Source organism: Mauremys reevesii, linkage group 14, assembly GCF_016161935.1.
Source record: "Mauremys reevesii isolate NIE-2019 linkage group 14, ASM1616193v1, whole genome shotgun sequence".
Classification (NCBI taxonomy): Eukaryota; Metazoa; Chordata; order Testudines; family Geoemydidae; genus Mauremys; species Mauremys reevesii.
In genome coordinates this window covers 10,089,533-10,111,955 of record NC_052636.1, presented here as the reverse complement: position 1 = coordinate 10,111,955, position 22,423 = coordinate 10,089,533, and the positions used below count along the sequence as shown (strand labels likewise).

General features: G+C 49.3%; 1 protein-coding gene across 1 annotated transcript in view; it reads right to left on the bottom strand.

The window, feature by feature from the left end:
- The window catches only part of LOC120381410 (zinc finger protein 850-like), a 91,648-nt gene that overhangs the window by 50,021 nt on the left and 19,204 nt on the right, over positions 1 to 22,423 (bottom strand). The window contains exon 4 of the mRNA XM_039499599.1: positions 9,400 to 10,327. Coding sequence (XP_039355533.1) covers positions 9,400 to 10,327 — 928 coding nt within the window. The remainder of the gene's footprint in view (positions 1 to 9,399; positions 10,328 to 22,423) is intronic.

The window sequence follows — 22,423 nt, the reverse complement described above, 5'->3', positions numbered from 1 at the left end:
GGCCTTTGTGATGTCACTGCCGCACCCCTCCCTTGCTGTGCCAATGTCCTGCCCCTGGCCAGGTACTTTGGAGGTTTGAGCTACTCCCTGTGGATCACCCCACTCAAGGAGCGTTCGTTCTAGGCAGCAAGCCGGCTAGACAGGGAAACATCAGATGCTGCTCCCAGTGCTACACTCAGTTTTTCAGAAATTAGTCGACTTTATGGCCAGAAGAGACCATTAGAGCATCTAATCTGACCCCCTGCATATCACAGGCCTCCTGTAGGACACAAGAGGTACTTTGGGGGCAAAGACATTCCAGAAAGGCATCTAGTCTTCATGAAATGACATCAAGAGATGGAGAATCCACCACTTTCCTTGGTAGCTTGTTCCTGTGGTGAATCATCCTCGCTGTTGACTATGTTGTAATATGAATTTGTCTCTTTTCACCTTCCAGCCATTGGGTCTTGTTATGCCTTTCTCTGCTAGATTAAAGAGCCCTTTAATACCCAATCTTTTCTCTCCATTAAGGCACTTCAACACTTCAATGAAGTCACCTTTCTATCTTTTGATAAGCTAAACAGGTTGAGCTCTTTCAATAGCTCACTAGAAGGCATTTTCTCCAGCCCTCAGAACATTTGGTGGCTTTTGCTGCCTCAGCTCCAATTTCACAACATCTTTTTCAAACGAGGACACCAAAACTGGAGGCAGTATTCCAATATCTGTTCTGTCCCTATTTCAAACTTGTGCTCTGCTTCCAGGGAACACCCCAGCCAGACAAGTTGGTGTCAGATCTGCCTCGCCTGCTTGATGGCCCACTAAGGACCATCAGCTATACAATCGACCCATTGAGAGAAGGCAGAAACGCCTTGTGACTCAGCAAGGTCTGCAGGGACCTGCCTATGGACAGAACTCTAAGGTTTTCTATGCCACGTGCTGGACAGAGTGTCCTTGGGACAAAGAAAGCAAAGACCACATGGCAAGAGACTATAAAGGCTGATGCCTCATCTCCATCTTGTCTTCATTCCTGCTTCATACCTCTGGAGAGACTTTGCTACAAACTGAAGCTCTGTACAAAGGACTGAATGACCCATCCCAGCTGTGGATGGACTCCAGAGACTTGATTTGAACCTGCAGTTTATTCCATCACTGCTACAAGCCTGAACCAAGAACTTTGCCATTACTGGATGTAACTGATGCCTTTAACAATTTTAACTCTCATCCATATTTCTTACTTTTATGAATAAACCTTTAGATTTTAGATGCTAAAGGATTTGCAGAGCGTGATTTGTGGGTAAAATCTGACTCGTCTATTGACCTGCATCTGCGGCTTGGTCCTTTGGGGTCCGTTGAGAGAACGTTTTTCTTTTACTGGGGTATAGGTTTTCATAACCATTCATCCCCATAAGGAGTGGTGCTAGTGGTGATACAAGGGAACTGGAATAGCTGACGGAATTGGTTCTATGATGTCCGATTGGCCAGTGGGGTAAAACCAAAGTCCTCTCTGCATGGCTGGTGTGACGTGCTTTAATAGTAAAGGGCACCCAGCCTCGGGCTGTGACTGCCCTGCTCCAAGCAATTTGTCCTGAATTGATACTCTCAGCAGTGTCCCGCCAGTGGTCGCACTGTTACAGGGGTCATCCGGGATTACAGCTGGGAACTCTCCGAAGCTCAGGATGCGCTTCCTCAGCTAGGGGAAGTACGTAACCCACACACCCCCAGGGTGTGGTGGGGTGTCCCAGCTAGTGGCACCGAGATCACTTAGAGGGAGCAATAAAACATGTCTTCTATACAGCCCTCGCTAACAGCCAGGTGGCTTTTAGTTCATGCTGTAGAGGCCCCCACACTAAGCTCCAGAGGTCCCCGGTTCAATCCCGCCCACCACCGCGTCACCAACCTGGATCTGTCAGAATAACAGAGGCAGCTGCCACCCCAAGGAGAGAGCTGCCATGCCACATCCGGCTGAGAAGAGGTACCAAGCAGCGAGTTGACACCCTTCAGAGCTTCCTGTGATAAACTGTGAGCTTAGGACAATAGTGGGATGGTGAGAACTGTTGCCCTCAGAGTGGCCTGGGTCAGAGCCCATGGGAGGTCTTGGGCTCCCCCCCACGCCATCTGCTGCATCCTTCCCCCCAAAAGGGCCAAAACCCTGACCAAGAGGCAACATTCCCATGAGCAAAGGCCATCACGAGGCATCTGTCTTTGAAAGTTTGCAGAGGATGCGGGAGCAGAAAGGGGAGAGAGGATGAGGTTGGCTCTTGGGAAGAGGGAGCCTTATGGGAATATCATGTTTACCATCAACCCAATGATCAGATCATTGATGCCTAGAATCTTCCCGGACATGTTGTAATTGATTGGATCTAGGTTTTAAAATGGGTACCACATTTGCAGATGGAGAAATGTCAGCGAGTTGAGTGGAAGGCCATTGCAAGCTCAGCTAATTAGGCAATGTGGCTTATGCCCCATCTAACAAGGTCCTTAAACAATAGCTCCCAGTTTTCATTCACATTGTTCTGTTTAGTGTTTTTCTCCAAAACACTTTTACTAAACCTTTGGGTCAGCTTTGGAAAGTTGGCCCTTTCAGCGCACCAAATATAAGTATTGCTGGTGGGGACTGCCCTCTATTGGTCACAAGAACGGCCATACTGGATCAGACCAATGGTCCAGCCAGCTCAGAATCCTGTCCTCCCACAGTGGCCAATGCAAGGTGCCCGCGAGAATCGACAGAACAAGGAATCATCAAGCGATCCATCCCCATTCCCAGATTCTGGCAAACAGAGGCTGAGGACACTTCAAGGGCATGTTTCTTTATCCCTGCCCATCCTGGGTAATAGCCAATGATGGACCCATCCTCCATCAACTTATCTAGTTCTTTGGTGGACCCTGTTATAGTCTTGGCCCTCACAACATCCTCTGGCAAAGTTTCCCCAAGTTGACTGTGTGTTGGGTGAAGAAATACTTCCTTTGGTTTGTTTTAAACCTGATGCCTATTCATTTCATCGGGTGGCCCTAGTTCTTGTGTTATGAGGAGTAAATAGCACTTCCTTACAGATCCAGACTAACACAGCTACCCCTCTGATACTTCCTTATTTACTTTCTCCAAACCCATCATCATTTTATAGACCTCTATCCTAGCCCCCCCCTTCGTCATCTCTTTTCCAAGCTGAAAACTCCCCTCAGTCTTATTAATCTCACCTCACATGGAAGCTGTTCCATACCCCAATCATTTTGGTTGCCCTTTTCTGTGCCTTTCCCAATTCAGATATATCTTTTGAGACGAGGACCAGCTCCAGTATTCAAGATGTGGGCATAACACAGATTTATAGACAGGCAATATTATATTTCTGTCTCACTAGCCATCCCTTTCCTAAGGACTTCCCAACATTTTGTTCACTTTTTTGACTGCCAATGCACATTGAGTAGATGCTTTCAGAGAAGTATCCACAGTGACTCCAAGACCGCTTTCTTAAGTTGTAAGAGCTAATTTATACCCCATCAGTTTAGCTGTAGAATTGGGATCATGTTTTCCCATGTGCATTACTTTGCATTGATCCACATTGAATTTCATCTGCCTTTTTGCTGCCCAGTCACTCAGTTTGGTGAGATCCCTTTGTCACATTTTGCACTCTCTTTTGGACGTAACTAAATTGAGTTGGTTTGTATCATCTGCAAATGTTGCCACCTCACTGTTTACCCCTTTTCCAGATCACTGAGGAGTATGTTGAGCAGTGCTGGTCCCAGTACAGACCCCAGGGGGACACCACTATTTACCTCCCTCCATTCTGAAAATCAGACCCTTTCTTTCTTGCCTTTGAACCAGTTACCTATCCCAGAGAGGACCTTCCATCTTATCCCATTTTGCTTCAGAGCCTTTGGGGAGAGACCTTCTCAAAGGTTTTCTGAAAATCTAAGTATACTATATCCACGGGATCACCTTTATCCACATGCTTGTTGACTCCCTCAAAGAATGATAGATGATTTGTGAGGCATGATTTTCCTTTACAAAACCATGTTCATTCTTCCCCAATGTAAGCGGGGGCAGACTCACCCAACGGCGCCTCCTGCTGGTCATCTTGGGAATTAGCTCTCCAGGCATCAGAGCACCCTCTGCAGGCCGGTGATCTGCCTTACCTCAGCTGGCCCCCGTCCCTCCCAGGACCCCAGTGCCCCTTTTACCCTGGCAGTACCCCCTGGCAGTAGCCCCACAGTTCTGGGTCTCCCCTCCCAGGGAACCCCACCCACTATCCCCACTTCACCTCAGTCTTGGCTACTGCCCAGTCTCCATCCAGCCCCCGTTCACTGGGGCAGACTGCAGTGTGAGCCACTCACCACAGGCAAAGGGGTTTGGACCTGCCGCCTCTGCTTCCCCCTGGGCTGCCCCATTGCAGCCCTGCACCTATTCAGCCTATAGTGAGGCCTGCAGCCTGGGGCTTTCCAGGCCAGAGCTCCCAGCTCCTCTGGCCCTTCCCCAGCCCTGCTCCCACTCTAGGTGTCTTGCTTGGGTCCCTGCAGCCAGGCCCTTCTCTCACTACAAGCAGAGGGAGACTGACTGGGCTCCTGGCTCACAGCCTCTTCTAGGGGCCAGCTGGGCCTGACTGGGGCATGGCCACAGCTGAGCCTGCTTCCCCCAGTCAGCCCAGGCTCCTTGCCCCAGCCCTCTCCTGGGCGCTTCAAGCCCCGCAGGGCAGGAGCAGGGGACCACCCGCTACACCCAGCAAATTCTGTTCACCGATGGGTCTAATCATTGGGCTCTACAATTCCACCCAATTTGCCCTAGTACTGACGTTAGACTTAGTGGCCTGTAATTGCCAACTGCGTCTCTGGAGCCTTTTTCATACACTGCTCCAGCCAGGGACTAAAGGCCGCCCCAGACTTTCCCTTTCTCCCTTCTGGGAAATCAAGTTCAAGTTCTACAAGGAGCTAAAGAAGCCTCAAACCTGCATCTGAATTAATGTCGCTTTTCTCACTGCCTGACACAAACAAATGTCATTTCAATCCCAGGTGAGTCCACTTCAGTCATTCCTCAGCCCCATTCCCTCACCCTCCTGCCTTAGCTTAGGGCATTGCGCCACCCTGTGAGCATTTCATGTCCCTCCTCAGTTTCACATACAGACACAATTTCCTTTGCCGTTCAACGAACAGCAAAACCTTTCTGTGTCTCTAGTCTGAGCCAGGGCATTCAATTCCATTGAAACCTTTGCTCCTGCAATGGCAACGGTCAGACAGAGGGGACGTGACCCCCTTCGGCCCTGAGAGTGAAATACTCACTCTCCTTTTTCTTCAAGCTGCTGTTGTTAGTCCATAAAACATGTATCATGGAATAAAAAGCTGCATTTACTCCAGGGTGAGGAAAGAAAGGAGCCACCAACTCCCGAAAAATCTCTGTGCCCCAGAGAGAACCTGCCCCTGCTATTGGAATCACTGATGTGCTTCAGCTACAATGGGAGAGTATCTGCTCTCAGGGGGTTATAGCTCAGTGGTAGAGTGTTTGACTGCAGATCAAGTGGTCCCTGCTTCAAATCCAAGTGCCCTCTAATAAGCCTCTTATTTTTTTTTTATTTTTGAAAAAAGGGAAAATATTTTGATTTCCATTCTCCATTATGTTCAGAAGCTCCACTATATGGGGATGCTTGAAATGAATGTAACACTCAACATTTCACTGTCCAAATGCATAAAAATCTAGCAAACCTGTCCATCAGCTGAAATCAGTTCCAATCCTCTAAGTGTCTAGTTTACGTTTTCATCAATTAAACAAAGGGATCAAATGAATGTACATTTGCAGATCCCTCTTCTCCAGGCTGTGCTGTGCAGAAGAACAAGAACCACATCCAGTTGGGGTTCAGGAGTCTGACGAGCAAAGGCAACTTGGTGGGCTAAAGTCACCAGCACTTTGGCTCCTTCCCATTCAACCAGCAGTTGGGCCCCCAGGACAAGGCATGAGAAGAAGACAGTGGCTGTGAGCAGGAAAATAGCCACCAAGAAGCTGGCTAAAGCTGTCAAGATCCCCAGGTAGGTCACCATGCCCATGTCTAGAATGTACTGACTGCAGCAGGGACCAAAAAGGCAGAGAAAAGCCCTCAAAAGTTCTAAGTTGTCAAGCCCCAGAAGGTGATCAAAATCCTACCTAAAATCAAGACAGGATAAGGCTAATGTCACCTCCAAAGCCAGGGCTAAGAAGGTAACACTGAGAAAGAAGTGGCGAGATTTCCATTGGGATGACTCCTGCTCCCCAATGGCTCTGTTATGAATCACCATGGACCACCCCGAGAGATCAAAGTCCTGCAGGACAAACAGCCCCATGGCCAGTATAATGAAGTGGTGGCAGTGGGGGGAAGTGCTGTGTTTTGTGTAACACCTGCCAGGTGGGTGATGCACTGACAGGGCAGCTGCCCATGAGCTCATTCTCTTCCATCTGCTTCTGCTGTTATTTCAGAGCCGGCACTAGCGGGAGTGTGTCCCTGTCACTTCACCAGCTGTAGAACAGGCTCTGTCTGCAGCCCAGCTCTGATTAATCCCACTTTTTAATGTATTCCTACCGCGATACTTTCCCATTTCTCTGCCTCATTCTAACATTCCGGTCAGAGACTGAATATGGGGAGGGATGGACTAATTTGTGTGACATTCGGTAAGTTGCCATCGTATGTGACTGAAACCTCTGCTGGAGGTGGGCAGGAGCCTGTTACACACACAAAATAGCTAAGCTTGACTAAACTACCTGCTACACATTCAAACCCTCCTGTACACACAAAACAGAAGTTGGGGCTCTGAGAAATGGCAACTTTCCTTTAACACAGATCATTGTTTTCTGTACTTCCAGAGGCACTGAAATAGCAGCTGTTTAAAGGTAATGTGCTTCTACTTCATGATCAGCAGCAGAGCCTCTGTAAATTTACCACCCGTAGAGTTGATTGTTTCTAACTGCAGGGTTAGCCAGACCATTCAGTAACATTATCGCTCTGTCTACAAAGCCTTTGGTTAGTGATGAATCATGAGACTTATCCTCCCTGCTCTAATTCCACTGTGTCATAGGTTTGTTCCCCACTTTGAACTTTAGCGTCCACAAGATGGGGACCTGCATGGACTCCTCTAAACTAAAATCCTAGTTTAGATCTGGTAAAGCTGCCACCAGCCAAGTTTTTAGCGTCTGGCACACTTCCTGTTCCCCAAACTTTCCTGGGGAACACAGATCCAAACTCCTTGAATCTTAACACAAAGAGGGATTCCCTATCCCCTTCCCTTCCTCCCCTAGTCCTTGGGAGAGATACCTTGATTCAAGCTTATTGAATCAAAGAAAGAGGATTCACTTTTTCCCCTCCTCTTCCCTGAAAATCCAAACAAGGGGAAAAAATCAATCAAGTTCTAAAAGAAAAGATTTTATTAAAAGAGAGAAAGTAAGTACACTATCTCTGTAACACCAGGATGAAAAATATACAGGGTCTAGCTTATCAACCTGGAGAGGCTTTCCCCCTCCCCTTCTTTCTCAGAATAATCAAAGTAACAGCAAACAGAAATAAAGATATTTCTTCAGCAAACATACAATTGCAAATGTAGAAATTAATTATAAGACTAAACCGCCTTTCTAATACTTCAGGAAAACTTGGAGAACTTGGAGATATGTCTGGCCTCTCTTAGATCCAAAAAGAGAACGGCAACCCCAACAAAGATCACAAAGACTTCCCTCCCCAGAGATTTGAAATTCTCTTATCCCTTGATTGGTCCTCTGGTCAGGTGTTCATCAGGTTACTGAGCTTGTTAACCCTTTACAGGTAAAAGAGACCTTAACCCTTAACTATCTGTTTATGACACACTGACTCCAGTGCTCTTTTCCCAGTTCTGGTTCCAAGAAAATAAACAAATTAAAACAACCTTCAGAACATGCTGTGGGAAAGTGGAAATAATTCAGTTTCTTCTGTGTCTTGTGTGTGTCTATTTGCTTTGTGTGTGTGACCGGTGGGGCTTTTTGTTTGCTCCTGGCAGGTTCAACCCTGTCAGATTTCTCTGTGGGGAGGGGCCAGAGAAAACAGACACCCTGGCCTTCCAGGTTGGGATTAGGCAAAGGAATAACAACCCTGTCCCAGAAAAAACAAAAAATGTTACAGAAAAAGTGGTAGGAACAGTGCTAGAGAAACTGGTAAATAATCACAATGCCCAGGCTTGAAGTAATCGGAAACACAGAATTCAAAAAGCAAAGCTCAGGGGTTATTGGGGGTTTATTCTCTGAGCTTAGCCATGTGCTATAGCACAGGGAGCACTTTGGGACGTCTCCCATCCCACAACAGGGGAAAGGAAAAAGATTCTTAGGCTCTAGCACGGATTGAAGGAGGATGGTGATGGGGAATAAGGGAATCCCTCTGTCTTACCCTAACTCCGTCTGTTGTTACAATGGGTGAAATGACATTTTTCCCTATCCCTGCCCTGTTCCCAGGGGCGGCTCTAGAAATCAGGCTGCCCCAAGCAGCGCGGTGCGCTGCGCCGCCCTTCCCGGTCGCGGCAGGTCCCCTCTTCCCGCGGCTCCGGTTGAGCTCCCGCAGGGATGCCTGCGGCAGATCAACCTGGAGCCCGGGAGGAGCGGACCTGCCGCAGGCATGAGTGCGGCGGGTGCCGTGGTCCAGCGGCTCCGGTTGAGCTCCCGCAGGCATCCCTGCGGGAGCTCAACCGAGCCGCGGAAGAGGGGACCCGCGCAGTCATGCCTGCGGCAGGTCCACCGAGCCAAATGCCGCCCGGGAAAGGAGCCACGCGCCTGCTTGGCGCGCTGGTGTCTAGAGCCGCCCCTGCCTGTTCCTGCTCTTTGTTATAGTTCAATATATTTTAAGTGTGGAAAACGATAATAAAAATATCTGCTCCCCAGCACAACCTGAAGCAACATCAGAGCAACTGGGAATGACACAATTTGTTCCCCAAGGAGAACTCGATGACTAACAGTTGCTGTGAAATGGGGGAACAGTATAACCGTGATGCTCAGGGTTTGTTTAGACTAGGGAAAGTGATGGAGTTTAGGTCAGGTCAAGGGGAAAGCTAATGCCAACCCCTGCACCTGGGCTGCATCTGCACTACAAATGTTTACATTAAGATCACTAACTTGAGCAGCCAACGCCATGTACAGCCCTAGTGGATGTCAGGCTCAGGTAGTTTTTGCCTCAGTGTAGCTTGTTGGGATCAAACCTCTCCCCCACCTGGAGCTGATGAACATTCCTGGCCGGAGGGACACACACTCCTTCGACTCAAAGGAAAGGAGTTGATAGAAAAGATCACAGGACTGACCCCAAAGAAGGGTGAGCTGCAAAAGGCAGAAGCAGGCAACTGATCTGGTGGAGCTGAGAGACCTTGGTGAAGATGGTGCAAAAATCACTATGTGGGAATTAGCAAATGTAATTAAAAAAACAAAACTTTGGCCAGCCCTAGTCAAGGGATTTATTACAGTTCTCTCTCATGTGGATTTTGTGATGTCTAATAAGGTGTGAGCTCTGAATGAAGCTTTTCCCACACTCAGAGCACGTGTAGGGCATCTCCCCAGTGTGGATTCTCTGATGTGTAATAAGGTTTGAGCGCCGATTGAAGCTTTTCCCGCACTCAGAGCACGTGTAGAGCGTCTCCCCTGTGTGGATTCTCTGATGTGTGATAAGGTGAGAGCTCAGCCTGAAGCTTTTCCCGCACTCAGAGCACGTGTAGGGCGTCTCCCCTGTGTGGATTATCTGATGTCTGATAAGGTGAGAACTCAGCCTGAAGCTTTTCCTGCACTCAGAGCATGTGTAGGGCTTCTCCCCAGTGTGGATTCTCTGATGTGTAATAAGGTTTGAGCGCTGATTGAAGCTTTTCCCGCACTCCGAGCATGTGTAGGGCATCTCCCTTGTGTGGATTCTCTGATGTGTGATAAGGTTTGAGCTCTGCTTGAAGCTTTTCCCGCACTCAGAGCACGTGTAGGGCATCTCCCCTGTGTGGATTCTCTCATGGCTGATAAGGTCAGAGCTCAGCCTGAAGCTTTTCCTGCACTCAGAGCATGTGTAGGGCTTCTCCCCAGTGTGGATTCTCTGATGTGTAATAAGGTTTGAGCGCCGATTGAAGCTTTTCCCACAGTCAGAGCATGTATAGGGTGTCTCCCCAGTGTGGATTCTCTGATGTGTGATAAGGGCAGAGCGCCGATTGAAGCTTTTCCCACACTCAGAGCATGTGTAGGGTGTCTCCCCAGTGTGGATTCTCTCATGTCTGATAAGGTGTGAGCTCCGCCCGAAGCTTTTCCCGCACTCAGAGCAGGTGTAGGACGTCTCCCCAGTGTGGATTCTCTGATGTGCAATAAGGTTTGAGCGCCGATTGAAGCTTCTCCCGCACTCGTGGCACATGTAGCGTCTCTCTTCCATGTTGATTCTGTTGCGTGGAATAAGGGCTGAGTGGCTACTGTAGTTTTCCTCTGGCCTCTGCTGAGTCTCACAGGCTTTTGTGTTTTCTGGGAGTGCACAACTCCTGGAAACATTCCCTTTGGATCTTCCTGATAACAGCCAATGTGGATCTACTTGCACAGTGTCTTCCTGCTGGGGTTTCTCCTCCTCGTTTTCACTCACCAGCCCATCGCCGGATGGGAGACAGAGAGAATCCAGACATAGGTCACTCCCTGTGCCTGAGAAAAAGGAAATGTCAGAGAGAGGAATGAAAAAAGGGATGAACAAACCAAAATATATGTGGGAGAGATCAAACCTATCAGGTGCTGATTTTCCCCAAAGCCTTCCACAGAGAAGAGAGGAAGGCATCAGTTCTGGGTCCTCATTGCACCATAATTCTCAGGGGAAAGTGAGATCGGGGAGGGACCCGCTGCCAGTTGTCAGTCAGAATAGGAGGGAAGCAATGAGTGACATCTGCCATAATGATTCCACATCTGCAGGGAACAATCCTGAACTTGAAGAGCTCACAGGGTCTTTGTAGGGCATCCCAAATGTTTCCTGCATTCCTAAGCAGTTGTTGAGTTGTTTAACCAAGTCCTCACCTGTGACGGCAGCTCTCGGGACCACTTCTTTTTCAGAGCCCTGGAGGTCCGGGACCCACGGTTCTTCCTCGTTCCAGCTGCGAGATCACAGCAGGTTTGGAAATTGGAAACCCTACTGCAGGCAAAGAAAACAAGGGAGGTCAGTGGAATTTGTGGGATACTTGTCACAAAGAATATTCCATAGTTTTAACCCCATCTCATTTTTAGGCAGTAACATCTGTAGCCCTCAGGATTCATCTGCTTGCCTGCATCAATATCTCTTTTCTTATAAGTACAGTATTGTGATAGGTTTATTAATTCATATTAAAAATATATTTGGCTGTAATGCAAGAAACCTACAGGCCAAAAACCTGCATTTTAAGTTAAAGCAAAGTTAGCATAGCTATATCCTGTGCCCTTTCATCCAGAAAAGGAACTGTTTTTCCTATACCCAAATAAAGTGCCTACGCTTAGGTCTAAGACTCTTTACCTAGACCAACAGACAATGAAGAATAGCAAAGGGGATTTTTCAAAGTTGTACTCACAGGCTTAACAAGTACCCCACAAGTGCGCAGATACCTGCCATCCATACACACATACATACTAGCCTATGGAATAAGCGTACCCTATCATTTCTATGGGGGAAGACTGAAATTTGGGCATAAAAGGAAGGATTTCCGGCATTTATTTCCAAAAAAAGAGGTAACCTACCTCGCTATAAAAAGAGGTAACATATCTCTTTTTACCCGCACCTTGACCTCCTCCTCCTTCTCTAAGCTTCACCATCTTCAACTACGTATTCATGCTATCCATCTACGACAGCTATTAACCAGTAATAGGCCACACTTATTTTCTTTTCAAACTTTAAGTTCAAAACTTTATTTTAATTTGTGTATTAGATTATTTAGTTGAGCTAAAAAGTAAATTCCAAAGTAGCTTTGAGAGCTCTTTACATTAGTTTCCCTTGCAAGAGCTGTGAAACCACAACCGCCAGAGGTGAGGCCAACACCAGTTTATCAAAACAGGGTGTGAATATTAACCAAAAGTTTGCAGCACATAATATTGTATCATCATATGCATCTCCTGAATAACAGTAATACAATTGTAACTCTGTAATTCTACCTGTTTTACAATTTACTTACTATTTCATTGAGTATAATAAAAAGTCGTTACGACTATATCTGTCTCACTGTGAGCTTCCTGTCATACCCCCGAAGGTCCCTTTATCAATTCTGTGGAACCTGATTCGAAACACGAACTTTTATCTTCTGATCAAACAAATTGGTGAGCCTAAACCCATATTAATTAATATAAATGATTAATTATTATTATTAATTAATTAAAATAATTACATTACACGTTAAATTAAGTTGATAAATCAAATCAACATTACTCTCACACCCCAAATAAGGCTACGCATCCCAAGGCCATCTTCCTTGGCTCAAAGTGGCAGGAGAGTTACTATTATAACAAATCATATTCACTACCTTAGTGCCTAAGGACCAACTAACAGTGGGCCCCCATTGTGCTAGGCAAAGTGCAAACAGAGAACAGTAGATGGCCCGTGCCCTGAAGAATTTATAATCTAAATCAGGGATAGGAAACCTGCGGCAGCGAGCTGATTTTCACTGGCACTCACACTGCCTGGGTCCGAGGGGGGACTCTGCATTTTAATTTAATTGTAATTTAAAATTAAGCTTCTTAAACATTTTAAAAACCTTATTTACTTTACATACAACAATAGTTTAGTTCTATATTATAGACTTATAGAAAGAGACCTTCTAAAAACGTTAAAATGTGTTACTGGCACACGGAACCTTAAATTAGAGTGAATAAATGAAGACTCGGCACAGCACTGCTGAAAGGTTGCTGACCCCTGATCTAAATAGACAAGACAGACACAGAACGGGGGAAGGGCTAGAACCCACTGTTAGAATAGAGATATTCAGGCCTGCCTGTAAAGCCTAGACTTTAAGAACTTAGGGGTATTTTTATCACTTTGTCTTTATACCCCTGTCACTAGCTAAGAATCAAAATCTCAGTCTGCCTGTGTCTGGGCCTTCTCTCACTAGGATAGGCTGAGGCCTTGTTCTTAGGCTAAGGCCTTTGGCTAAACAGCAGGGGCTGCCATAAGCTGGGAAACATAGCGTCACATCCTCACATTTCAGTGTGACTGGTTTGGGATAAGGTGCTATTAGGCTGTTAGGAAGTCAATCCTGTCCTGACAGTGCCCATCACAAGCAGATAAAGAAACAGATCTTAAGATGGTTAAAGAAAACTTACTTTGACAGCAGCTGGTCTGGCAATAAATCCCTTATCAATGGTTGTGGTTATGAAACCCTCATTTCTGTATTGTTTTATCTTTATCGCCACCACTTTTACCTTGTTAATCAGTCTGGTTCTCTAATTGTTTCTGTCTGCTGCATCATTAATTTTTCTAGGTGTAAGTTCATTAGGGTAGTGGAACATGCTTGCTTGGAAATAACCCCAATAAACATCGCATTATCTGTGCTTCAGATTTCTGGTCTTTTGCTGCTTGCTGTCTGCGTGACAAGAACCAGGGAAGTGGGAGGGTGAAGGGAAAACCCTCTAAAACGGACATGACCTGATACCCAAGAGGTAAGCCTTTAAGGAAGGTTTTAATACACTTTGGAACGGATCAGGGATTCCCATGAGGACTGAGAGGGAGCGATGGTAAACACGCATTTAGATCCTTTTCTTGTTTTATATCTTTTCCCCATAAGGCTGAACCTTTGGCACTGTCATGGATCCATAGGATCTGTGCAATGCCCTGGCTTTTAAACCGTCCTTGGGAGGTGCCTCTTGAGTGCACTACACCCCCAAGGGGTCCCACTCTTCCTCAAGGACAGGCCATTTAGCTTCAGCACCTGAGAATGAGCCACTTCCTCGGTGTCCTTCCTCCACACTCCCCTCCACTTCTTCCCATTACTCTCAGCCAGCACCACCTCCCGGCACCTTGGGAGCTTCTTGTGTTCCCTCCTCATCTCTCACAACCTCATCCCTCCCTGCTGCTTCTTAGCTCTAACCCTGCACACACCCTCCCCATATCTGGGCACCCCAGAATTACCTATTCCCCCTTCTCCGCCCCCCCCACAGCTCTGTTCTCCCTTCATTCGTGGGGTCCTGAATGACAACATTATACGCTCTCCTATCAAAAGAGGAGCTCATTTGACTGTCACACAAGCCAGGCAAGAGTCACACACCTATTTACTCAATTTAGAATTCTACAGGAGGTATATTTTCCTCTTAAAATGAGGAATACGCATGAAAGCTACAGTTATGAATGTAGCCAATAAGGATACATTAAGTGCAATTTTTAAATGACTGACGGCACAAAAAAGGCACATGTCCAAAAATGATACTAGTGGGTGGGAGATAAGGCAAAAAACAGGGGGGCAAGGAAACTTGTCAAAACTTGTATGACAAATAAAGGTATAAAGTTATTACTACTCAGGTTCTTTACAGACCCCACAGCTTCTAATAACCCAGGGGACAGGACTCCTTACCCAGCGAGGTCACCGTCTCATAGTTCTCCTGCATGACATCCCTGTAGAGGGCTCTCTGAGTGGGGTCCAGCAGAGCCCCCTCTCCCCTGGTGAAATACACAGCCACCTCCTCGAAGGTCACCGGCCCCTGAAAGAGCAAGAGTCCAACATTCAGGACCCACTGCCCCACTCACAGCCCCACTATTCACGGAACAGCAGCACCAGGTAAATGGAAGCCCCGGGAGGCACATGTTAACAGAGTCCCACCCCACCTTGCCTAGAACAGCCAGGCGGCATCAGAGGGTGGAAAGAGAGAACCTTTGTGTCTCCCAGCTGACAGATGGAGGCAGGGTCATCACATTTATCACATACCCACTAGCCAGAGCTTGATACAGGAGATGGGGCTGTCTCTGGACCATGCTGGTGGTTCCCTGGTAGGAATCCCAACACTCTCCAAATAAAATATATGGAAGAAAGGGGAAGTCAATAGTAAAGAATAGAAGTTAGAAGGTCAGAATTGTAGAAAATTGGTAAGGGAAGCTATCAGAAATCAATGACCAATTAATGAAAATAAGAAGGAAGTTTTTAAAAAGTATATTAAGTACAAACTTAATCCCTAACAATGGTAGTGGTAAATTACTAGATGGAAATGGCAGAATTATCAAAATAATGCAGAAGAGGTCAAAGTGTTCAATAAATATTTCTCTCCTGGATTTGGAGAAAAACGGATGATGTAAGTCATATAAGACATTGACGACGACAGTCTTTCCATTCCAACAATAACTCACGAGGATGTTGAACAGCAGCTATTACAGTTAGACATGTTTAAATAAGCAGGTCCAGATAACTTGTATCCAAGAGTTTTGAAAGACCTGGTGGAGGAGTGTGGAGGACTGTTAATGGTGATTTTAATTAGGACTTGGAACACTGGGGAAATTCCAGAAGACTGGACTAAGCTAATGCCGTGCCAATATTTTAAAAGTGTAAAAGAGATGACCCAGCTAATTACAAGAGTGTTAGTCAGATACTGGTCAAGATAATGGAGCAGCGAATATGGATTTAATTAATAAAGAATGAAAGGAGGGTAATATAATTAGTACCAATTAACAAAGGTTCAGAGACAACAGATCCAATCAAACTAACTGGATATCCTTATTGCATGAGATAAAAAAGTTTGGTTGCAACTAACAGTATTGATGTAATACACCTAGACTTCTGTAAGGCATATGACTTGGTTCAGCACAACATTTTGACTAGAAAACTAGAAAGATACAAAATAAACACAACATACATTAAATAGATTAAAAACTATGATTGTAAATGGGGAACCATGGTGGAGTAGATTTCTTTCTAGGGGAGTCCCACAAGGATTGGTTCTTGACCCTGTGTTATTTAACATTCTTATCAATGACCTGGAAGAGAATATAAAATCATCACCGATAACGTTTGCAGTTGCCACAAAGATCGAGGTTGGTGGTAACTAATGAAGTGTCAGTAGGTTCAGGGTTCAGCACTGGGAGTCTGGGAAGTTTTCCCAGCCATGGCTAGAGGGTTATTTCCTGTTCCACAAAGAGGGGAAGTTCCATTCCCAACACCTTTGCCTTGAAATTAGGCCCTGACACTGCACCCCACATTCAGCATAGTGGTATGATTATCAAATGATTAGGACATAATTATGATGCATTTTTTGTGCAAGATGCATCATGTTCAGTGTCATTGGAAAAGTTATGATTTGCTGAATATGATTGTCCTATTTGTGTGCATGTATCATGTTCGTATCTGAAGTTATGGATATTGACTCTGTATCTGTATTTCAAATGTACTTACTCTGGGTAACAGCCACAACGAGCCTTTCAGGTACAACAAAGAAGCCAGACAGTGTTCATGGCTCATCAACAAAGACAATGGACCATGGAAGAGCTGAGCCTTCTTGTGAATGTTTCAGCCAGCCTACGAGTCATGGCTACTATGACTCAGCAGGACATGCTAGTGCATGTGACCAGACCATATGACACTAAACTCCATTTTGGTACCTGTATTTTTCCACAAACTGGACTGGGAACTGAGTTTGGAACAAAGGGTTCCTGCCATATGGAAAAGCTACATAAGGTGGGTGTGACATCATCTCTTGGCCTCATTCCGCACACAAGAGAACTCCTGGAAACACCTGAGGAACAAAGACTGAACTGGGGGAAGTGCTGGTCCCAGGGTAAAGGGATTTCTAGCTTGTGTATGGAAACTTGGTGGACTGCTTCTATCATCAGTCAGGGTGAGAAATTGCTAATTCAAATTCTATCCATCTAGTATGTCGGGCTTTTTTGAGCTTTTGGTTATTTGCCAAGTCATCTGCTTTGATCTGTTTGCTAACACTTATCACTGGGAAATTGGCTGTTGTCTTCTCTCTCTCCTTGAGTGGCTTAGGTAAAGCACTCAGGTGGCTTAGTTGGGTGCATGGCGCCACCTGCTGTCGTGTTGGGTGATAACAGGGCCTGAAGAGGCTGGCTGAATCTCCAGCAAAGCAGTGCAAGAAGGTGTGATGGAGTAGGGGCTGTCTGTGTGGGAGATGGGAGAGCCGGGGATTACTTTAGGTGAGAGACAAGTGCTCAGCCTGTAAGCTGAGCCAGGGAGCAGGGAGGGGTGTCAGCACCTTTGCCCAGGAAGGTGGACAAAGGAAGGGGCCGGCTGGAGGGAGGGGAGTTTAGTTTTGGTTTTGGGCTGGGTGGTTGGAATTTAGGGGATTAAGCTTCCTGGACCCCAGAGGGGCTTGATTGAGGGGTCCTGGCTGTGCCTCCAAGCTCTGCTGTAACCTGCATTCCTGTTTTCCAATAAACCTTCTGTTTTACTGGCTGGCTGAGAGTCACTGTGAGTCCCAGGAAGAGGGGTACAGGACCAGACCTCCCCACACTCCATGACAACTGGTGGTAGCGGTGGGATTTACTGCACCCCGTGGACGGTGCTTCCTGCAATAAGTGACTGGGGAGCAGTAAAAGAAAGGGACAATTTTAGGGGTAATTAACCCTTGGGAGTGTGTGACCAGAGAGAAGGAATTTGCAGTAACAGGGTCCCCCGGGGGATTGCAGCGAGCGGTCCCAGGGGCGGAGGAGTCTGCGGATCGACCCTGGCAGAAAGGTGGTGACCTTAAGAAGGGCTGGTGCACTAGGGGTCTCCCTGGAAACCGTGGGGAGCGGTGAGCACCCCGGCCTGCGAGTGGCCAGCAGGAAGATGTATGCCAAGCGGCTTAAGTGTGACCTGGTGGAGCTGTGGAAGCAGAGGGGGCTGCGCAGAGGGAGGCTCACCAAGGACCAGCTGATTGCCCAGCTGGAGGAGGGAGACCGCTTGAATGAACTGATCCCTGTGTCTGAGGGAAGCAGCCTGGCAGATGCAGCGCAGGCCCCAGTGTCTGTCCCAGCTGGGAGTGGTCAGCCGGCAGCTGAGGGCTTCCCGAGACCCCCCCTTCCTATGCCTAGGGGAAGGGCGGGGAGGAGCCTAGTGAATACCGAGGGCACTGTGACCCCTCCGGCCAGCAGGGGATCCTCCCGGCGAAGCTCACCCCCCAGCAGGGGATCGTCCCGGAGACGCTCGGCATCCGTGGAGCGGAAGCGGCTGGAATGGGAGAAGGAGCTAAAACTGAGACAGCTGGAGGATCGTGAGAAACAGAGAGAACATGACCGGGAGGAGAAAGCGAGACAGAGAGACCATGAGGAGAGACAGAGAGACCATGACCGGGAGGAGAAAGAGAGACAGCATCATCATGAGCTGGAACTGGTGAGGCTGAGGGGCAGTGAGCCCCCGGCTGTGGTGAGTGAGGGGGGGCCCAGGACTGCGCAGAGCTTTGATAAATGCATCCTGCCCCAGCGTAAGGAGGGGGAGGACATGGATGACTTCCTGGATGCCTTTGAGATGGCCTGCGAGCTGCACCAGGTAGATCCTGCGGACAGGCTCCGAGTTCTCACCCCCTTACTGGACCCCAAGGCCATGGCATTGTACGGCCAGCTGGGAGAGGAGGAGAAAGGGAACTACGAACTATTCAAGCAGGCCCTGCTGCGCGAGTTTGGGCTGACTCCTGAAATGTACCAGGAAAGGTTCCGGAGTCAGTATAAAACCCCTAAGGTCTCCTATCTGCAACTAGCCATCCGCATGGAGGGGTACGCCAGCAAGTGGGCAGATGGGGCCCAGACGAAGGGGGACGTGATTAAACTGCTGGTACTGGAGCAACTGTATGAGCGGTGCCCATCCGACCTGGGGCTGTGGTTGAGGAACCAAAAGCCGGAGAACCCGCAACATGCAGGGCGGCTGGCCGATGACTTTGTGAAGAGCCGGTCGGGGGGTGGCAGGGAGGAGTCCCAAAGGAACAGGCCCGCTGCGATGCAGAGAGAGAGTCATCCTGGGACCTCCCAAAGGGGGAATCGGGAGAACCCCCTCCCAAGGGGAATGCCCAGCGTTAGGGACAACCAACCAGTTCGAGGGGACCAACGGGACATGAGCTGCTATCAATGTGGCCAGAGGGGCCACATACGATCCCAGTGCCCCAGGCTCAAGGACAGACTGAGCAGACAGACCTCACACCGGATTAACTTGGTAGAGACCCAGCTGGACGAGGGGCAGCGTTCCCAGGAATGGGGCTGGCCGCGTACCACTGGCGAAGGAGGGAGGAGGGTCCCAGGTCAGCTCCTCTGGGGGGCTGGATGCTCCAGGCTCTGAGTTTTTGGTTTACAGGATGGGGGCAGGGCTGTCCCTGCGGAGCGAGTGCCTTGTTTCCCTGGAGGCAGATGGGAGAAAGGTCACTGGGTACTGGGACACGGGCGCAGAGGTGACGCTGGCCCGGCCCGAGGTGGTGGCCTCAGATCGGATGGTGCCCGACACCTACCTGACCCTGATGGGCGTGGGCGGGACCCCATTCAAGGTGCCCGTGGCGAGGGTACACCTGAAGTGGGGGGCCAAGTGGGTACACCCATATTTGCCCACGGAGGGGTTAATGGTGGGGGACCTGGAGGTCTGGCCCAGCAACGCCCTGGGTGCCCTGGTCATGACCCAGCCAGCGAGAGAGAACAGGTCCCCATCCCTGTCCCAGCTGCTGAGTTCCAGGCCGAGTTGCAGAAGGATCCCTCCTTGCGGAAGCTCAGGGACCGGGCTAACCTCAGTGCGGTACAGACCATGAGGAGAGGTTGCAAGGAGAGGTTCCTGTGGGAGAAGGGGTTCCTGTACCGAGAATGGGCTCCCCCAGGGGAAGTAGAGTCATGGGGGATCAGGAGGCAGCTGGTGGTTCCCCAGAAGTTTCGCCACAAGCTGCTGTACCTGGCCCATGACATCCCCCTCGCAGGGCACCAGGGAATTCAACGCACCAGGCAGAGGCTGCGACAGAACTTTTACTGGCCTGGGGTCTTTACCCATGTCCGACAGTACTGCCGATCCTGTGACCCCTGCCAGCGGGTGGGGAAGGCCCGAGACAAGGGGAAAGCAGCTTTGAGGTCTTTACCCTTCATAGAAGAACCTTTCCAGAAGGTGGCCATGGACATAGTGGAACCTCTCAGCAAGGCGACCCGGTCGGGGAAGAAATACATTCTGGTGGTAGTAGACTTCGCCACTCGCTATCCTGAGGCGGTGGCCTTGTCCTGTATCAAAGCCGACACTGTGGCAGATGCGCTGCTGACCATTTTCAGCCGGGTGGGGTTCCCCAAGGAAATCTTAACGGACCGGGGTCCAACTTCATGTCGGCCCTGCTCCGGTGCTTGTGGGAGAAATGTGGGGTCCGGCACAACTGGGCCTCAGCGTATCACCCCCAGACCAACAGGCTGGTGGAAAGGTTCAATGGGACGCTAAAGATGATGCTAAAAACCTTTATGCACCAGCACCCACAGGACTGAGACAAGTACTTACCTCACCTGCTGTTCGCGTACAGGGAGGTACCCCAGGAATCTACTGGGTTCTCGCCTTTCAAACTGTTATATGGAAGGCGGGTGAGGGGGCCCCTGGACCTGATGAGAGACGAATGGGAGGGGAAGGCCGCTCCCGATGGAGAGTCAGTGGTGGAGTATGTCCCGACCTTCCGGGAAAGACTGGCCGAGCTCATGGGCCTGGCCAGGGAGAATCTGGCCAGAGCCCAGAGGAAGCAGAAGGTCTGGTATGATCGCACGGCGCGGGACCGTGCCTTCGCCACCAGGGATCAAGTGATGGTTCTCAGCCCCATGAGGAAAAACAAACTCCAGGCTGCCTGGGAAGGGCCCTTCAAGGTTGTCAAGCAACTAAATGAGGTAAACTATGTGGTGGAGCTGTCGAACTGGGCGCACCACCGCTGGGTGTACCACGTAAATATGATGAAGCCATACTATGACAGGGAGAATGTGGTGTTGGCCGTGTGTGGACATTGGGAGGAGCAGGGAAATGACCCTTTAGTGGATCTATTCCCTGGGACAAAAGCTGGTTCCCCACCGGGAGGCAATTCCCCTCTCTGATCAGCTGACCCTGGCCCAGCATGCTGAGATCAGAGGGGTGCTGCATCTATACCGACAGCTGTTTTCCAACCAGCCTGGACGCACTAATTTAACTGTCCAACGGGTGGAGACTGGGTCACATCCCCCTATAAGATGTTCCCCTTTTCAGGTCACTGGGAAAACTGCCCAGGACCTACAAAGAGAGGTCAGGGACATGCTGGCTTTGGGGGTGATCCAGCCGTCTTCCAGCCCTTGGGCCTCGCCGGTGGTGCTGGTCCCCAAAAAGGAATGGGTCGATCCGGTTCTGTGCGGACTACCGAAAACTCAATGCCATCACCGTATCTGATGCCTACCCCATGCCCAGGCCTGACGAGCTCCTAGTCAAGCTGGGAGGCGCTCGGTACCTCACCGCCATGGATCTTACAAAGGGCTACTGGCAAGTGCTGCTGGACGCAGATGCCAGGCTGAAATCGGCCTTTATCACCCCTCTGGGGCTCTACGAGTTTCTGACCCTGCCCTTCGGCCTCAAGGGAGCGCCAGCTACCTTCCAGCACCTGGTGGATCAGCTACTGAGGGGGATGGAGAGTTTTGCCATGGCGTATATTGACGACATCTGCGTCTTCAGCCAGACCTGGGAGAACCACGTGTCACAGGTTAGACGAGTGCTGGACCGACTCCGAGAGGCGGGGTTAACCGTAAGGGCTGAGAAGTGCAAGGTGGGGATAGCTGAAGTATCTTACCTGGGCCATCAGGTGGGGAGCGGCTGCCTAAAGCCAGAACCAGCCAAGGTGGAGGTAATCAGAGACTGGCCCGCTCCCCAAACCAAAAAGCAGGTCCAGGCCTTTATCAGGATGGCGGGGTACTATCATAGGTTCGTGCCCCACTTTAGCCGCCCCCATCACTGAGCTGTGCAAGAAGGGGAAGCCAGACAAGGTGGTCTGGACCGAGCAGTGCCAGCAGGCTCTCCGGGCACTGAAGGAGGCTCTGCTCAGTGGCCCAGTTCTGGCAAACCCAGATTTTGACAAACCCTTTATGGTGTCCACCGACGCCTCAGACACGGGACTGGGGGCGGTGTTAATGCAGGAGAATGAAAAGGGGGAGAGACACCCTATCGTGTACCTGAGCAAGAAGTTGCTATCCCGGGAGCAGAACTACGCGGCCATCGAGAAGGAATGCCTGGCCATGGCGTGGGCCCTTAAGAAACTAGAGCCATATCTCTCTGGGCGACACTTCACCGTGTACACCGACCACTCTCCCCCGACCTGGCTGCACCAGATGAAAGGAGCCATCGCCAAGCTCCTGAGGTGGAGCCTGCTCCTGCAGGACTATGACATGGACGTGGTCCATGTGAAGGGAAGTGCCAACCTGATAGCGGAAGCGTTGTCCCGGAGAGGGGGCCCTGAACTTCCTCAGGTCACTGGGCAGAGTGACCCCGCTCAGTTCAGTCTCTAAGGGGGGAGAGCTGTGATGGAGTAGGGGCTATCCGTGTGGGAGATGGGAGAGCCGGGGATTACTTTAGGTGAGAGACAAGTGCTCAGCCTGTAACCTGAGCC